This window comes from Oreochromis aureus, linkage group 20 (assembly GCF_013358895.1).
Source record: "Oreochromis aureus strain Israel breed Guangdong linkage group 20, ZZ_aureus, whole genome shotgun sequence".
Lineage (NCBI taxonomy): Eukaryota > Metazoa > Chordata > Actinopteri > Cichliformes > Cichlidae > Oreochromis > Oreochromis aureus.
Window position 1 is genome coordinate 14,956,386 of NC_052961.1, and position 17,865 is coordinate 14,974,250.

Here is a 17,865-nt window from a genome sequence, read left to right on the forward strand (position 1 = left end):
GTAACCTAACCCTGCATACTTTAAAGCACCAACCAAATATAGAAGATTAAGCAATGGGTGTCAGCCTGATTAGAATATAAGTACAGCAGGTATTGTTTGTGTCTCATGAGTACTATATAGCCTGAATTGAGTGTTGTCTGATGTAAGTAAGGGATTCAATTCACACGTTTATTATAATTTGCGGCCAGTATGATATATTCTTATTGGGTCGGTTACTTTCTCTATTATTTACTTCCCTTCCTACCAGACACGGGGACCCAGGGGTGTTTCCAGAATTTTTGAAATCAGGTGGCACAAGGGAGTCCAAACAAACAGGTTGGAGATTACAAATAACAAATAAAACTTAAAAAAAATATAAAAAGCAAACAAAAGCTGTTGGAAACTGGCTGAAAATTTGACGAGGGATAACGATTGTAACGTGCACAGACCACCTGCCTCCATAAAAACGCATTAGGAGACACAGCTACCCTGTAATAGAGCTAATAAAATATAGTGTGGTTACAAGAGTAAATGTGTGTCATATTACTACTAGAAGTAAAAGTAAATAACAGTGTCTTACACATTCTTTGTTTACAGCTTTCAAAGTTAGGAATTAGGGAATTATAGTGGACCAAACCACTGTGAAGTATATGAGTGGGAGTCCATCTCTGGAGCTTATCCCAGCTGTCATGGAAGGCAGGCAGGGTACACCCCGCAAAATTTGCCAGTTTGTCACTTTAACTGCTTGTAATAATTATTCAGCATTACATGATCACATATTTACATAATGAACCTCTTTGGCCAGGCTATAATTTCCACCCTTGGTTACACAGCAGGGGTGCGATCAAATTCTGGGATGGCACATAAAAATACATTTAAAAAAAAAAAAGTTTTCTCTAAAATATTTTCATACCAATTTTGTGTCATTACAGGTATTATAAGGAGTTTACTTATTTTTGATTATTTAGAAAGAAATTGAAATTCAGATAAATTTGTATTTATATTTTCCTTTCAACATGACATATCAGTTTTTCATGCTTCTTGCTTCTTTCTGGCTCATATGGAGGCTGTGGTATTCCTGTTAGCAAAGATGTATTTCTATCATTGTGATGTTGTGTATGTGAACAAATAAAAATAAAATGCCCAGATGCTTTCACTTTCTCTCGTCTGAACTTTGAACGGGCGGGACCTCAGGGGTGTTCATAAGAGGTCGGTTTCTCACATCATCATGTTGAGTTTAAACTGAAAGTTTCTTCTTTTTTTTAAAGGCATGCCCCAACAAGAAGTGTCTTTTCAACGGTTCTCCCCATTAGACATTAACCCACAGCATTCACAAGCATTTAATTGCAGCTGACACAGAAGACTTGCCAGGTGTGGTCTTGGTTGTCATCTTCACCTGAACTGTCTAAACATGAAGATTTTATTTGCTTAAGACATACCTCTACGTTTGCTTTTATACAAGTATCACATTACTAATTTTCCCCACAAACACCCACTCTGAGAAAACATGTTCTAATTTTCAGTTAAATAATTATAATTTTCCTTGACTGAGAATAAAATGACCCAAATTGCATGACTATGCTTACATCCACAACATCTGTTCCATTAAAACAAGCAAACCATGTAGATTACATGTATATGGAGCTGGAAGCCATTAAATCATATGAGAGATTTTGAGTAGGCATTAAATACAATCAGTGGAGAGTTGTATTTAAACTTCACTAAATTAACTTGCCTTTAATTGCAAACACTAAACCACACATAAAGCTCCTGCTACCCTACACCCATAAATACTGTGGGTCATATTTCTATACCACCTTTGTACAGGAATGTGGTGAATACGTTCCACTTAGTCATTTGAATTGATACTGGTAGGGGTGCTGAAATATAACCCTGAAGCAGACAACCTGTTTCTTCCTCCCAATTTATAAGGGATTAAACCTTAATCGCAGCAGGCCAAGCAGAGATCCCATCAGATGGTAGAAAGTATTAATTTTCTCCACAAAATAAGCCTCTTTCATTAAGAACAGCCAACACCTTCATATACTAACGTCCATCCACACACTCATGAGTTAGAAAAGCTTAAGATCTAAAACACCGGTGCCGGCTCTGTGCTCAAAGTCTTTCTCTCTGTGGCTTCCCTTCACCCATAAGATTGTCTAGACTCTAAAGAATAATCTCCCCATCTCTGGGCCCCCAAAACAGACTTCCATGTGGGGACTGCTATCCTGTCCATCACAGCTGCCTCCAGCATATTAGATTACACCACATCTAGTAAATCAACACAGTTCGCTTTAAATTTGATCCAGTTTAGGTAGTCTGTCAGATATTGTTATATAATACTGCCTGTAACTAATCAGAAATAATAACATCCATCACTTTTAGTGGGAGACAGAAAATGTGGAGGTAAAGCACACAGAGACCACTTTTGGGCTCACACGAGGGAGAAACTGAATCAGAGCTGGGATAAAACAGTACTGAGCAGGAGTTCTTCAGACAAAGTATTTCAAAGTTTTTCTTTGGACATTGGCTGCTTTTTCACTCTTTTCGGTTTTCACTTTTTTTTGTACCTGAATATTTTCAGAGGAATGTTTTTTAGTTGCTAAACCACTTAATTCACACTGACCTGTGAATCATTAAAGCACAAAAAACTCAACTGGAATGAACCAGTGTTTTGACTACAAATAACAGACAACCTAGCAAACAGGGAAAAAAAAGTTTCTTCACTTTGTTACGAACAATCTGTTACAAAAACATCATTTGTTGCAATTTTTCTCTCACCGAATCTGCAAAAAATGCCACTGGCATAAAATTTCCAAAGATTTCCAAACACGTTTATAGCTGATGTACAATATCTGAAAGTCATTTCCTCAAGAATTAGGAAAAAAGACAAATATACGCCAAAGCTCAAAGCAGAAGCTGAAGCTAACGTGAATTATCCAGCATCAACTCAGACAAACATAAAAGTGTGCCAGTACAGCTCGACGATGTTTCCATCCACCTCACAAAGATGCACTGAAATCTTCAACACAGTAACGTTCCTCTGGCCAAAAATGTGCGTCCACTAAACATAGTGAGTAACGAAGGCTTTGGGAAAATGGTCATTATACTGGACAAAAGATACATTGTCCCCCCAGGCAGTTGTTTTTCCAAAGTGGAAAAACCTGCATGGTACACAAAATGTTGCAGAACTAGTCCTGAAGACTACTTAAAGAAATGACAAAGAGTTCAGTTAGAATTATACTAACCCTGTTTTTGTCTTATATACTAAATTTCCACATTTGCTCATTTCAGTAAATCATTCCACTCATTTTCCTAACAAAATATAAGGAAATGAGGGGTGGCTTGAGACTTTTCACAGTACTGCTACTTACGTTTTAAAAAATATTCTTAATAGTGTATGTGTACTTGAAATGTCTATATTCAAAGGACCTATTTTTTTATACTGCAGTTTATCATTTCCCGCTGTAAGATTTTGATTTATAACCATCTGGATGAAACCTGCGAAATTAAATAAAATCACAGGTGAATTAGGTCTATGTATATAATTATGGTATACTACTAACTATGCAAGTGTGCCAAAGCTTCTGTACAGGATCAGATTAAAATCTATGAATATGCCTATATAAGAGAAAATTCAGTAGTATAATTTATCAGTATCATGCATTAATCTGGGAATCTGATATGACAACGGGTTTCCTAAATTTCTCTGTAGCTCAGGTGCGATAAAAACAAGCTACTATATACAGCTTATGATCTGTTTCAGGAAACAGAGTTAGGCCTTCCTCATTTACTTGAGCTCCAAATATGGTGCCCTCTGGTGCTTCTGAAAAGTAATGACCTTCTTATTACAGAAAGTAAGCACACGGAGATGTCCTTTCAACTAAACAATACCCCAAGGACAGAACACAAGCTGAGACCCATCTCTTACATAATACATAGGCCACTGTTGTGTTGTTCTAGCCTTTGTGTGTCAACTGAAAATCCTGCCCCTACCTCCAGCGTACTTTCACCCATCTCCCCTTTGTGCTCTTTTATTAATTTTTGCTTCTCTCGGCTCTATTTTTATTCTGCCTTTCTTCTTCAGTGTGACTCTGCCCCAAAGCTGGGGCCCAGCTTCTGCCCAGCTCAACCGGAATGGGAACGAAAGCTGACTCACATATTCATTAACTCACATGGCTGCACTCTCGTCCACAAATAAAACACTTCCATGAATGTACGTGCACACAAGCACGTGCGCGCACATATGCCAAAACTGGACATACTTGTATATGATGCACCTACACGCTAAAGCGTACACATGAGAAATAATTTCTGGAGCTTCACAGTAAAGTATGCAGCTGCGTATAATCTCAAGAAACAAGAATAATGCATAGTCATTGCTGTAAAGGGACAGTGAAGTCAGACAGCCCAAGAGACATTAACATGCCATCACTAGAGACAGTCACAGTCACCCCAAGCACTGACAGCAGATAACTGCAATCCCTGCTATAAAAAGACCAGCTGACACAGTCAGCCAGTGCCTATACACAACATACAGACCCTACAGCAGCCCAGTCTAATGGCATTTTATGATCTAACAGACAGAAATATTATTTTGGTATAAGGAATGCATTTTAAAGAAACACAGCACCACTTTGCCATGCTGTGACCTTTTCCAGCGTGCACGCAATTGCCGTGACACATTAGTACTTATTGTAACAAGAGCCAGGCAGCCTGAGAGAAAGTATTCACCCAGGAAGAAAGTGCAATTTGTTCTCGGATTTTAAAACACTGTCTAAAACTGAATTCCCCACCATATGATGTCTTGGAGAGCACTATCTTCCATTGTGTACTGCCATCTAGGGGCCCTCTTCTGACAACGTTTTAGCAGAACTAAATGCAAATATGCTCACGATGACTTTAGTATTTTCAAAACTGAACCATGAAGCAAAAGGCAGAAAATTCAAACTTCTGACGAAATTTTAAAAAATATATAAATTAAGTATTAATTTGCATATATTAGTTTTAATTTGTATCATATTTTCTATATCCAGCATGTTTTTTTGGTAAATAATTGCCTAAAAATGTATTGTGCAATTTATTCACACTTATATGTATGATGGCTGTAATTCTGCTGGTATCAACATTTTACAGAGAACAAAAAGAGTGTGAGGTACTTATTTTTTATTGTAAAAAAAAAAATCATTAGTGTGCTCTATTTGTTACAGTGAAGTGATGCTACAACACAATTATATAAAAACCCTGAGAAAGAGAAAATGATCCATTTTCTGTCATGTTTCTGAAAGATAAATCATCTCCACATTTCATTTCACGTCACATGATGCTGAACAAGCACAGTCTGTGCAAATGTGTGGTTTTGTAGTCTGATATGAATCTCAGTGTAAGACTCCTGTTTACCTCACATTACCGGCTCTTTCTTAACAGAAATCTTTGCTTTCTTGTGACATGCTGGCTTGGCTTTCAGGTTCCCCGCGGTTCCTGTACATTCAGTTTTTACTTTGGTCTTTTTGCATGGCATTTTTTCCTCTTCACCCTCTTCATCTTTCACTGGTTGCTTTAGATGTGCCGTCTCTTTGAGGCTTTGGAACTTCTTGAGGTCTGAACAAAACAAAACCTGAAGAGAGACACTCTGTGGTTACAGTGGACCTGCTATAAGAGACAGACAGTTTGCAGAAATTGACACTCACAGACTGCGCCCAGCCAGCGTAGGGTCCCCACAGCTTTCGAAAAAAATCTCCTGTGTAGAAATATTAGATTGAACATTTTATTACCAGTGTTTAAAATCAGGGTTTGAACCATACCATTAAACAGGTATGTGAATACTGACCAATATCTCTGTTTAGTTTCTCTGTGATACTCTTCTGTCCATTGTTGGCAGCATATTTATAGTCACGTTTAGCAATCTGCCACACGTGTGTGTCAACAGGTACAGCCTCTGGCTTATCCAAGGACATCAGACATACACAGTCTGCCACCTAAAATATGACACAAAGCCTTGATTGTATGTTAGCAGTTAACATCACATTTCTTTTACCTTTTCTTCCCCCAAAAATATCTGCTGTACCTTTGTACCAACGCCTGGAAGAGTACGAAGAGCATCACGGGCCTCTAGATATGGGATGCTGCGTAAACCTTCAAGCCACTGGGGCCCATGGTTGTCCAGAATCTGCTTCGCACTCTGCTGGATAAACCGAGCCCTGTATCCAAAACCAAGATCCCTAAGACGTGCCTCTATGCTGCTGTCTGATAAGAACAGTAAATGAAACAACATACAACATAGTTGTGGTCAGAAGTTTACAAAAACTCATCATGGGCATGGATATCATGGTAATTTTTGGCCTTTTAAAGATTTCTTTGAACTGTTCTTTTTCCAGATGTGGGACTACTTTGACATAGTTTGGAAGAATACCCAAACTGTCACCCTTGGATGAGAAGAAATTGGTTAGGACATTCAGAAATTTGCAGCAGCTCACATGGACAAACCAACTGCCATATGCAGGAAAGGTTTTATAGTCAGTTGAGACAAGGATTTAGCTGTTTGGCCACAATGACAGTAGGTATGTTTGAAGGAGTAAATGTTAATAAAAACACTGTACCAGCTGTCAAGCATGGTCGTGGCAGCATCATGCTCTGGGTCTCTTTTGCAGCCAATGATACTAGTACATTGCACAAAGTGGACGGACTAATATAGAGGAGGACTACCTCCAAATTCTTCAACTTTATCTCAAATCAACAGCTGAAATTTGGACACAGTTAAATCCAAACTCGTCCACCCGAATCTTGTTTTTTAAAGTCATTAAAGATGTACACTGGGTGCTGGTTTAGCTGGTTTAGTGAGCAGGTGACCATATGCCATATGGCCAGAAGTCCGCAGCCTGAACTGAGGCCCTTTGCTTTATGTCTTCCTTTCTCTCTCTCCATTTTCCTATCTGTTTCTACTATCATTAAAGGCAAATGCCAAAAAAAGTAATTTCAAAAAAGATGTAATTAATCAGTTAATGTTAATAAAAACTAGTGGGATGAATATCTTCAGACTCTCAGGATCGTCATCATCTGACAGTAATGGTTTTGATAAGATTACAAACATAGTAGTTCTGTGGCAAATTTTTAGAGCACCTGCCAGCCCAGACAGGGTAGGAAAGTCATGGTATGAGGTCTGATCAAGCTGGCACAGGGGGGAGCCCAGAGCCTGACACAGCCTCTCCACCATGCCCTGAATCCGAGAGATGTGGTTGTTGGAGGTGCAAATAAAGGAAAACAGGCATTCAGTGGGGTCCTGGCGCAGCATTCGCACACCTGCAGGAAAAAAAAAAACACACAACAAAGTATTTATGAAATTTGATGAAACATAGCATTTGAGTAACGCCTTACTGTGTAATAAGTGATATGTAGTAGCAAGCCTGTGCAAACACAAACTCACACACTGACCTTTGAAGACCTCGGCAATGTGTTTGAAGTGACAATCTGCTGCTCCCCACTCCTTGTGCAGATCCCCCATCCTCACATCCAGCTGGAAGTAATCTCTCAGCATCTCTTCGTCCAGCTCTCTATTCTGTACTGAAGAAACAGCCAACGGCTCATCTTCTTCCTTCTCTGGAGCACATTTGAATCTCTTCTCTGCTGTATTTTTGTCCAAGACAGAAACACCAACTCTTCTCTTCCTGTCACTTCCCTCCTTCTGCTTGTCCTGGTTGTTGTACACGTGGTACCAAAGAGTCTCATCTGTTTGGGTCAGAGTCCAAACACGCCCTCCCATCACACCGGTCCAGTGTCCTTCTGATGTTTCCCTCCAGCTGCGGGAATGAGATCTGAGTTAATTCAAAGACTCTAAACTGTTTCAACTTGCATTTGATATTTAAAGGCCTGATGTGACTTTGACCACCTTACCGGAAGGATTGTCCACATGCAAGAGTGAGATCGAGACGCAATTCGGACTTTGAACAAGACATAGACCTCCACATTTTTGATCCAGATGACAGCACCGCATGTTTGGCCATAATTCTACTGTTTACAGTTTCTCCGTTGACTGTTTAGTGGTTAATAACAAGCTTTACAGTTAAGTCTTTTTAAACGCATAGTAGTGTAATCCGGCGTGTATGGTAGGTTACAATAATAAATACAGAAGTATTTTCCAGGAAGCTACGCGGCATTCGAGTAAATAACTTTCGCGGAGTTGTTATGGCATAGATTATGATGGACGACAAAGACCTTACACTGAGTCGGAAAGGCGCAATTATTTTATATGAAAAGTTGTGAAAAGTATAAATTTTCCGTAATAATTGTTGAAAATATTATCTAGTATAGATAACAAGTAATGATCCTCAAAAATTCGTATTGTCAGGAATTACTAAAATATCAATCTGATGCAACATTACCCAGATTCCGGTAACCCGTCCCTCACTGGTGTCAACACAAATCTTGATTGGTTCTTACGGTCGTAGTAGGCGGTAATCTTAGTAAATCTCCTTCACGATTGGTCAGTGAGATCCAAACCCGCGGCGTTCTATTGGCTAATATTCTTTGTACTTCACGTTTTTTTTCTTTCTAGAGGAAGTGGCCCCTGGTCTCTCTTTGGGAAGCAAAGTCGTGCGTGGCGGTGGCGTGTCTGTGCGGTTCCGATTTTAACCGGAGAATTCGGCGGGATAATGGCAGATACGCTGACACTTTTCACGTCCATTGGACTCAGCGAGCAGAAAGCGAAAGAAACGCTGAAGAATGAATCGCTGAGTTCTTCCCTGAAGGAGGCAATTACTCAGGTTGGTCCTAACGCTTATGGGGTAGTAACTCAACTACCTGAATGCACAGCTGTGAGAACGACTGACACTTGACTGTATAGCTCAGCTGTATACAGCCTTCTCATTTATTTATGCTACGCTAGTTATAGTTTTAGATATACCTACCCTGACCTTCTTGTACCTTTTGTGTACATTACGCCATAGTTACACTTTTACTTTCATTTTTCTTTAGTTGGTAGTAAACCATCCACTATTTTATTTTTATTAGGCTCCCAGGGTCAAGATAAGGAAAGTAGTGATTATTAGCAATTTCCTTATTTGTCTTTAACAAATTCTTAATAATTTTTAAATTTCCTCTCTGTTTTCAATAGGCCCAACGTGTCCATGGGGCCTCAGGAGTGGACAAAGCCATGGGTACATTGCTGTACAGTATGGCATCTCGCCTTAAAGACACCAAGCGCCTGGCATTTCTTTCAGAAAGTATAGCTCAGCGTAAGATCTGCACAGAACTACAGCTTGCAGGTAAATTATCAAAGTTTTGGAAGTCAAGCAAAAATGAAAGGGAATGTCTACAAGATACTAGTGAGACCTGCTGTTTGGAGGTTATGGTACTCAGAAAGAAAACAAGAGGTCGAGCTGGAGGTGGCAAACTTCAAGATGATGTGATAATTTGGATTAGAAATAAGTATATCAGAAGAGCAGGTCAGGTTGAGTGTTGTGGGACAAAGTTGGAAAAGCAATGCAAAGATGATTTGGACATGAGCAGAGGAACTGCCAGGCACAGAGAAGATCCATAGATGTAGTGAAGGAGGACATCCAGAGGGTTTGTGTGATAGAAGAGGGTGCTAGGGAGTGGGTGAGATGGAAGTAGATGATCTTTTGTGGTGACCCCTAAAGAGAGCAACTGAAAGAAGAAGATCTGTTGTGGGCCCAGTTTTAACCAGCAAAGTTTTCCAAAAATATTTTAAACATAATGTGTGCTCTGAGTTTTTTCACAAATTCTTTTTAAGCACAATATTTGTGAAATAAATATAAAGTGCTCAGGGAAAAATACTCTGAAAGCCACATGAAATATCAGGAATACCTGAGCTTTCCTTACTGTAACATGTCAACATGTCTGTTGTGAAGAAGGCTCAATGACGTGTCAAAAGAAGTGCACCCTTATATGGGCAAAAGTAAGCCATGCATCTTAATCTTTGAATTCAGGTATTTTCAGTCCCATTACCACTGGTGTATAAAATCAAGCACCTAGCTATCCAGTCTGCCTCTACAAACATTTGTAAAAGAATGGGTCGTTTTAAAGAGTTCACTGAATTCAAGCATGGTACTGTAAAGAGATGTCACTGTTGGCATTTTATTTCACAACAACTTAGGTTTTCACATTTCGTCCTTCATAGATGTTCCCTGATCATCTGTAGGAGGTATTATTGTAAAGTGAAAGTGTTTAGGAACCACAGCAACTCCGCCAACTCTTCAAGCTGCTCATATATCAGCAAACACAAACATTGTGATTTATGTTATTTAAATTATTATTTTAAGGTGATGAATAGATTAGGTTCACTCACCACATTTTATGTTTTGTACTAGTTTTGTAGTATCTAGGTGTTGGTAAATCAGCAATATATCCTATGACACTTGAGAAAAAATTTACCAGAAGTAGTGAATACCAGATTAACAGCACAGGTCAGCTGATCATAGTGTCACAAAACAAGTTATGTGTTATTTCAAAGGCATTCTTTTCTCCGTGCTGCACCGATACAAGTTCCTCGACTTGACAAGTTCCTCGACTTGACAAGTTCCTCGACTTGACAAGTTCCTCGACTTGTCAAGTTCCTCGACTTGTCAGATACTACGTGTGTGTGTGTGTACGTGTGTGTACGTGTGTGTGTGTGTGTGTGTACACGTGTGTGTGTGTGTGTGTACGTGTGTGTATATGAAACTGAGATTACATAAACCACTTTCTGAATATTTTTTTTGTAGCTGCTTTGGACTTTGTGAAGGGTCATCCACAAGACCCCATCAACCAGAAGGAGTTTGATGAAGCATGTGGAGTGGGTGTAGTCATAACACCTGAGCAGATTGAGGAAGCAGTGAGTGTTCTAGCCAAAAGTGTGTCTTTTTACATGCTGTACTGGGTGTGGTATGCACTGTAACTATGTATGTACTGTAGGTAGAAGCTGTGATTAAAAAGCACAAGGATCAACTGCTAAAGGAGAGGTATCACTTCAACATGGGACTGCTAATGGGTATGAGCTCACACCTTCTGGTTAAATATTATTGCAGCTGCTGAAGCCTAACAGCCAAAAATAATTTCTCACTGAGCCTCTGTGTCTGGTGCAGGTGAAGCACGCTCTGCTCTAAAATGGGCTGATGGCAAGGTGATCAAGAATGAGGTGGACATGCAGGTATGTCTGGAAAAAGATCCTTCTGTTATTGCAATGTCATTGTAGTTGAGTATTTGCAGTTAAGGTCGCTGGGATTCTTTCAAATAAAAAAAAGCTCTGGCTTTCATCTTAAAGGTTCTGCACCTCCTAGGACCCAAAACAGAGGCTGACCTAGAGAAGAAGCCCAAGGTAAAAGTACTACATTTCTGGAGCCATTTTTATACTTTGCTGTCTTGGGGTAAAACATAGTCCAGATATTTTATATTAACTAATTAACTAAATAATTTGTAGTGTGTGTTTAAGCTTCAGAATGATGGTGAGTTAATTTTGTAACTTCTGTTTAGAGCTGAGGTAGTCCTTTCCCCTCATCCAAGTCTTGTTTTTTAAAGCTATGCAAGAGAAATGCATAGCATGCATTTCATGCATGGTCTGTAATTAATATATAGTTATCTTTCAGGCACAGAAAGCTAAAGTCACAGAGAATGACGTGAAGGTGAAGAAAGAGGAGGTGGCGGTGAACGGTAAGCAGCAGAGAAAGTCAAAAACAGACAGGGGTGCTTTTGTCTTGAAGTGCTTTTTAAAACTGTTTATTGATTGTTTAGGTGACGCAGTCTCTGGGGAGGGCAAGTCACTAATGGAGCAGCTCAGAGGAGAAGCACTGAAGTTCCATAAACCAGGTGAGGGCAAAAAATAGCTGTGCCATTAGAAATGAAATGGTCTTGTGGCACTTGAAAAATGTTTCCTTAATCTGTTCACACTGCAGCCCTCAATGTTTCTTAAAAAAGTAACCAACAAAGCTGTGTGTGAGAATGCTTATTTGTGAGTCGATGAGTTCGGACATTAAACAGACTTTACCTCGCTGGTTTCCTGGTTAAAAAGTCAGACTGAGCCCATGTAAGAATAGAGCACTCCTCACCAACAGCTTTTCTAGCACTCAGGTGAAAAGGAGGACTTTTGTTAATGTGTCTACCTGATTATTCTGACTTTGAATTCTGAACTATGTTTATTTCTTTGTTCTTGACCATGCAGGAGAAAATTATACAACTGAGGGCTACGTGGTCACACCGAATACAATGAACTTGCTTAAAAAGCACCTGGAGTTCACAGGTGGACAGGTATAATATTTTCCCAAGTTGTATGAACTGTTAGAAATCTTACATAGTTAAAAAAACAAACATTGATTGCATTGAAATCTTTAGATACGTACCCGTTTTCCTCCTGAGCCCAATGGTATCCTTCACATTGGGCATGCCAAAGCTATCAACTTTAATTTTGGCTATGCAAAGGTAAGTTATTTTCTTCTTCCTTCTTCAACACCATATAAGCTTTTGAATGCTCTCTTGTGCAGGTGTTTACTCTAAATATTGTGTTCTCCCATAGGCAAATAATGGAATTTGCTTCCTGAGGTATGATGACACAAATCCTGAGAAGGAAGAGGAGAAATACTTCACTGCCATCAAGGATATGGTGGAGTGGCTGGGTAAGTTTTATGTGCATAAATGTTTTGATGTTCTTGGGCACATTCTCTACATTCATGCAGCCATTGTCTTATCACTGTTTTGCTCACACAGGCTACAAACCTTATGCCATCACACACGCTTCCGACAATTTTCACCAACTCTATGACCTTGCTGTGGATCTTATTCGCAGGTAAGTGCAGGATATGTAGTATGTGGAGATGTTGGTGGACGGATGGTGTTTGACTCATTTCTTTTCTCCGCCTTCAGGGGTCACGCGTACGTGTGCCATCAGAAAGGCGAGGAGCTGAAAGGCCATAATGTTCCTCAATCACCGTGGAGAGACCGACCCATCGAAGAGTCGCTGGTGCTGTTTGAGAGGATGAAGAAGGGCCTGTTTGCTGAGGGAGAGGCCACCCTCAGGATGAAGATGGTCATGGAGGATGGAAAGATGGATCCAGTGGCATACCGAATAAAATACACACCGCATCATCGGACAGGAGATGAATGGTATAAATAAAATACAAAAAAAACACAACATCTTTTCTCAGAACAATGTATTCCTATTGAACTTGCTTTATCTTTCTCTGCAGGTGCATCTACCCTACCTATGACTACACTCACTGTCTGTGTGACTCCATTGAACATATTTCACACTCACTGTGTACCAAAGAGTTTCAAGCCAGGTATACATGACTTTTTTTCCCATCTTCATTAGGTTCATTTTAGCGTTTGCTGGATTCTTACAGAATGACATGAGTTTTTGTTGTTGACCTTTTCGTGATTCTCTGTCAGGCGTTCATCATATTACTGGCTGTGTAACGCTCTGGATCTGTACTGCCCTGTGCAGTGGGAATATGGGCGGCTGAACCTCACCTACACTGTTGTGTCCAAGAGGAAAATCATCAAACTGGTCGAGACAGGCGTTGTCAGGTAAAGTAGGATTTCTTTTTGACATATTTTTTTCAAACTTAATTATTTACTTTGTAATGCAAATTAATGGAAGTGGCAAGGAAGTATGCTGCTTTTAAGAGCTGCTGAGGCACTCCATCTCTTTGTAAAATAATGTAACAAGTTTATTTTTAGGTGTAGGCAGGAAAAGATAGACCAACGTGTATCAACTCAGAGTCTGGTAAACATACAGTCATTCAGGATTAAATGCCACCCATGGGTAACAAAAATCTGCAGCAAGGTATTTGACCCCTAGAGGGGGCTGTAATCAAAGAACAGAGACCCACACATGTCAAAGAAATTATATAAAAAATATTTTACAAAGCAGTCTGGAAAAATAAAAAATAAATTTGAATTTGTAATAGATCATAATAAAAAGGGTATAATTCAACCAGTAGACTGGACATATTCACATACTATGCTTAGGATTCAACAGTTTTCACCTAACCTCTTAGCCAGTAATAGCTGGGAAGGGCTTCAGCCCCACACCTGCAGTCCTGAATTGGATAGGGAGATCCATAGATAAAGCCAATTTTATTTATTTAATTTAGTTATTTAAATCAGTGGCCTTATGTCATTAACATAAAATGTAGCTGAAAATCTGTCTTTAGACTTGAGAATAATAGCAACTTTGTGTTGAAAGTCAACACTGGCATATAACTACATATTAAATGTTGGTCTTGTGTATCCCTACCTGGTAAAGTGTTTTATATTTCCAGTTTTTTGTTACCATTCAGTTAAAGCCCTTTTGCTTAATTGTCATAGTGGTAAACTCTAAAGTCACTTCTGATTTCTTTCATTGTTAGTGCTTAAAGCCTTTTATGTTATTCTATTTCTTTTTAATTAAATACTTTGAGATTAACTGAAAAAGCTGTAGAAATCAAAACTTAGCTGCATGTTTTGTTTTGGGGTTTTTTCCCTCACATGTCACATGAGATGCTGTATTGCACAAAATGTTTAGAGAAACTAAAGCGGACTTTGTGGTTCAGCAGTGGTAGCAGTTTCGTAGCCTGGGGATGGCCTGTCCATCTGCACAGAGCTCTGTTTTCTATGGAGGCAATGTACAAAGTATGTGATATAACCAGTCTGTGGGCTACTTGTGCTGTTGTTGGTCCATGGAGAAGTTATACAAAGAGCTGAAGTGAAACTGAGCAGCAACTGTCTGTGCTTTTCATGCTGATTTTTGATCTAGCTTTGTAAACTAATCAGCATTCGGCAGACATACATCATTTGCCTCCAGTAATGTGCAGTGGGGATTTTGGAAGACTGGACAGGAGCAGGTCTGGTGTTGGTTTAAAACCCCTTTCTGCTCGGTGTCTGAACAGAAACATGTACGGAGACGAACACGTTTGCAAGACCATAATTTACACTTAAGAGTAAAAGCCCTTACGTCATAGCTTTCACCAGATATATAATCCACTCAAATTAAGAATTCAGCCCCACTGTATTCAGTTGGTATAATTCTAAAATCATTTAATTTTGTAGCACTCTAAATAGAAACATTTCTAAGGCTTGCAATGCAAAAAAAACATTTTCCAGACTTAGTTTTACCCTGATATAACAGGACAAAATATTGGGACAAACCTGTACATGACATTTGTCAGAAAGCAGCACATCCAACAAAAGCTGAATTCCACATCTGAGTAGGACTTTAGTTTTCCCCAAGCATGTTCCTTAATTACTTCATTGTAGGGAATTGATGCAGCCTTTTGACCACAGCTATTGTTGTGATGTCTTCATTGTGCATAGCCTGCATTAAGTAACTCTTAAATACTTGTTTCTAATTACAGAGACTGGGATGATCCCAGACTCTTCACTCTGACTGCACTGAGGAGAAGAGGGTTTCCCCCAGAAGCGATCAACAACTTCTGTGCACGGGTAGGCAAAATGAATGCAATGATGAACTTTTGGATGCCACAACAAGTCCCATCCATAAGTGCCGTGCTTACACTGTACACATGTCACAGGTGGGAGTCACAGTTTCCCAAACAACGACCGAGCCCCACTTACTGGAGGCGTGTGTGAGGGATGTGCTGAATGAAACAGCACCTCGAGCCATGGCTGTGCTAGAACCACTCAAAGTCACCATAACGAACCTTCCTGAGAACTTCAAGGTTTGTACATTGCTTATAAAACAAATTGCTTGACCTAGTATATTCTTTCACATTATATTTTAGGAGAAAATAATCCGTCTGTCTTCTCTTTCAGACAGATGTACGAGTCCCGGACTTTCCTGCCGACGAAGCCAAGGGCAGCCACACGGTTCCTTTCATGCGCACAGTCTTCATTGAACAAAGTGACTTCAGAGAGGTCAGAGAGAAAAACCTCCAAATAAATGATTTTAAAAAGCAGCCATTCTTTGTGCTCTTTTTGGGTTTGAGATGGACGACGATTATGAGGTTATTCTCTCCTTTGGCAGGTCATGGAAAAGGGCTACAAGCGCCTGACTCCAGAACAACCTGTAGGCCTGAGGCATGCTGGGTATGTCATCTCTGTCCAGAAAGTCATCAAGGTAAGACTCAGTTTCACCAAGTAGACAATATAAAATAAAATAAAAATGTGTTTTCCATGCTCTAATCCTGTAAAAACATAAACAGGTCCTTCAACCTTTTCTTCATGCAAAACATTACAATATATTTGTGAAGGTTTTACATATATCTGTCCAGTCAAATGACATTATAGTGAGCACCTATATCCCCAGGGTTTTATAAAAATATGATCTAGTTATATTAAACTACAGGTTGTAATCTAGAATATTAAATTGAGGCAGTAAAATGTCATTATTACTTCATTATCTGGTTTATGACACACATGCTGCTCTGAACCATTTCTCAGGACACTCAGGGTAAAGTGGTGGAACTGGAGGTGACCTGCTGCAGTTCTGAGACCGCAGAGAAACCAAAGGCCTTTATCCACTGGGTCAGTGAGCCACTGGTGTGTGAAGTGCGCCTCTATGAAAGACTGTAAGTCACAAACAACTACCCATCATTCACAAACATTTCACAAATAATATAACAACTTGAGAATTCACCTAACCAAAGTATCTCTTTGTATCTGTAGCTTCTTGCACAAACATCCAGAAGATCCATCTGAAGTGCCTAATGGCTTCCTGAGTGACATCAACTCTGTGAGTATCTCTGAACTACAACAGAAGGCTTTTGAGTGTCAGCAGCCACTTCGATTTCTTCATTTCTTTCTTTTCTTTAAAATGTAGAATTCCCTGCAAGTGATCAGTAGTGCCTTAGTGGACACCTCAGTCAAGGGAGCAAAGGTTTTTGACAAATTCCAGTTTGAAAGAGTCGGCTACTTCTCTGTGGACCCAGACAGCACTGCAGATAAGGTACAGAAAGATTTTTTTTTTTCTTAATTTAAAAACAGGTTTGTACAAATTTATGGAAGCTTCTGTTTCAATTAACTTTAGAAATTCTTTGTTAGTCTTGGTCTGGATTAAAAACAGTTATGCAATATGAACTGAAACTTTTTTTCATTCTTTCAATGCAGCTCATCTTTAACAGAACAGTTACCCTGAAAGAAGACCCTGGGAAGATCTGATTGATTTGAGATTAAGCCACTCTTCCTGCTTTAGAGATGCATGTTCAAATTTGCTTGCATTTCATCACTGTGTAATATCAGCAAAGGCACAGACTGCTCTGGCTGAGACTGAGTCGGATGAGATACTAGAATATTTTTTTCAGGGATTTGTCACTCAGAAACAAAACAAAATTATATTCCTCAGCTGTGAAATATTCATCACAAAAGCGCTGCAGCATCACTTTGACCTTGCTCATTTGCTAGGTAATCATTAAGTCTTTCTTTTTCTATACTATCCACAATAGTATTCACTTACAGTGTTTTCTCTTCTTTGTTGAATAGATGAAGCTTTCATCATTGTTCAACAAGGGCTGTTTGTGTATATTATGTGAAGCTGGTGTTACACAAATGTGATGCTCTCAAATGCCACAAATGACTTTTTTTTTAATATATATACAGAGGTGGGGTGACTGCCAAAGCATCATGTTTTTTAAAACTAAGCAGATTGAACATGTGTCCTTTTGACTGGAGCAAAGAATAAATAATTCTACAAACTGCAGTGTCCATGTGTATTCATGCTGGGTAGGGATCCTCTGGGTTTTTTTCTTTCAGTATTAATATTAAGTATTTTTCTTAGCTGGAAGCAACATAGCAATAACCTGTGAGAGAAAATATAATACTGGACCACTACTGATACTTACTAAGCATGTTAGTAATTCTTGCAGTGCAACCCATGGTGGACCTTGGAGAGATTTTTATATGGCTTGTGAGCAACAGAGCAAGAATGAACTCTTATACAGTTGATGTCACGTCGTGATATAGCGG

General features: G+C 39.3%; 2 protein-coding genes across 2 annotated transcripts; one reads left to right on the top strand and one right to left on the bottom strand.

Annotated features, from left to right (window-relative positions):
- Nucleotides 1-5,128: 5,128 nt before the first annotated feature.
- Nucleotides 5,129-8,348, bottom strand: ogg1 (8-oxoguanine DNA glycosylase). The gene is made up of 7 exons (XM_031753618.2): nt 7,870-8,348; nt 7,411-7,775; nt 7,099-7,278; nt 6,047-6,225; nt 5,810-5,957; nt 5,670-5,719; nt 5,129-5,596 (listed from the first exon to the last, which is right to left on the bottom strand). The coding sequence occupies exons 1-7, from the start codon at nt 7,977-7,979 to the stop codon at nt 5,381-5,383; spliced, it is 1,248 nt and encodes a 415-aa protein (XP_031609478.1). The 5' UTR covers nt 7,980-8,348; the 3' UTR covers nt 5,129-5,380.
- Nucleotides 8,349-8,530: 182 nt separating this feature from the next.
- qars1 (glutaminyl-tRNA synthetase 1) lies at nt 8,531-17,595 on the top strand. Its single transcript, XM_031753617.2, has 23 exons — nt 8,531-8,738; nt 9,089-9,239; nt 10,698-10,807; nt 10,888-10,963; nt 11,058-11,122; nt 11,237-11,290; nt 11,559-11,622; nt 11,704-11,778; nt 12,131-12,216; nt 12,301-12,387; nt 12,482-12,581; nt 12,673-12,751; nt 12,829-13,068; nt 13,152-13,244; nt 13,354-13,491; nt 15,300-15,387; nt 15,477-15,623; nt 15,718-15,819; nt 15,929-16,021; nt 16,345-16,472; nt 16,570-16,636; nt 16,724-16,849; nt 17,011-17,595. The coding sequence occupies exons 1-23, from the start codon at nt 8,628-8,630 to the stop codon at nt 17,059-17,061; spliced, it is 2,331 nt and encodes a 776-aa protein (XP_031609477.1). The 5' UTR covers nt 8,531-8,627; the 3' UTR covers nt 17,062-17,595.
- The last annotated feature ends 270 nt before the right edge of the window (nt 17,596-17,865 follow it).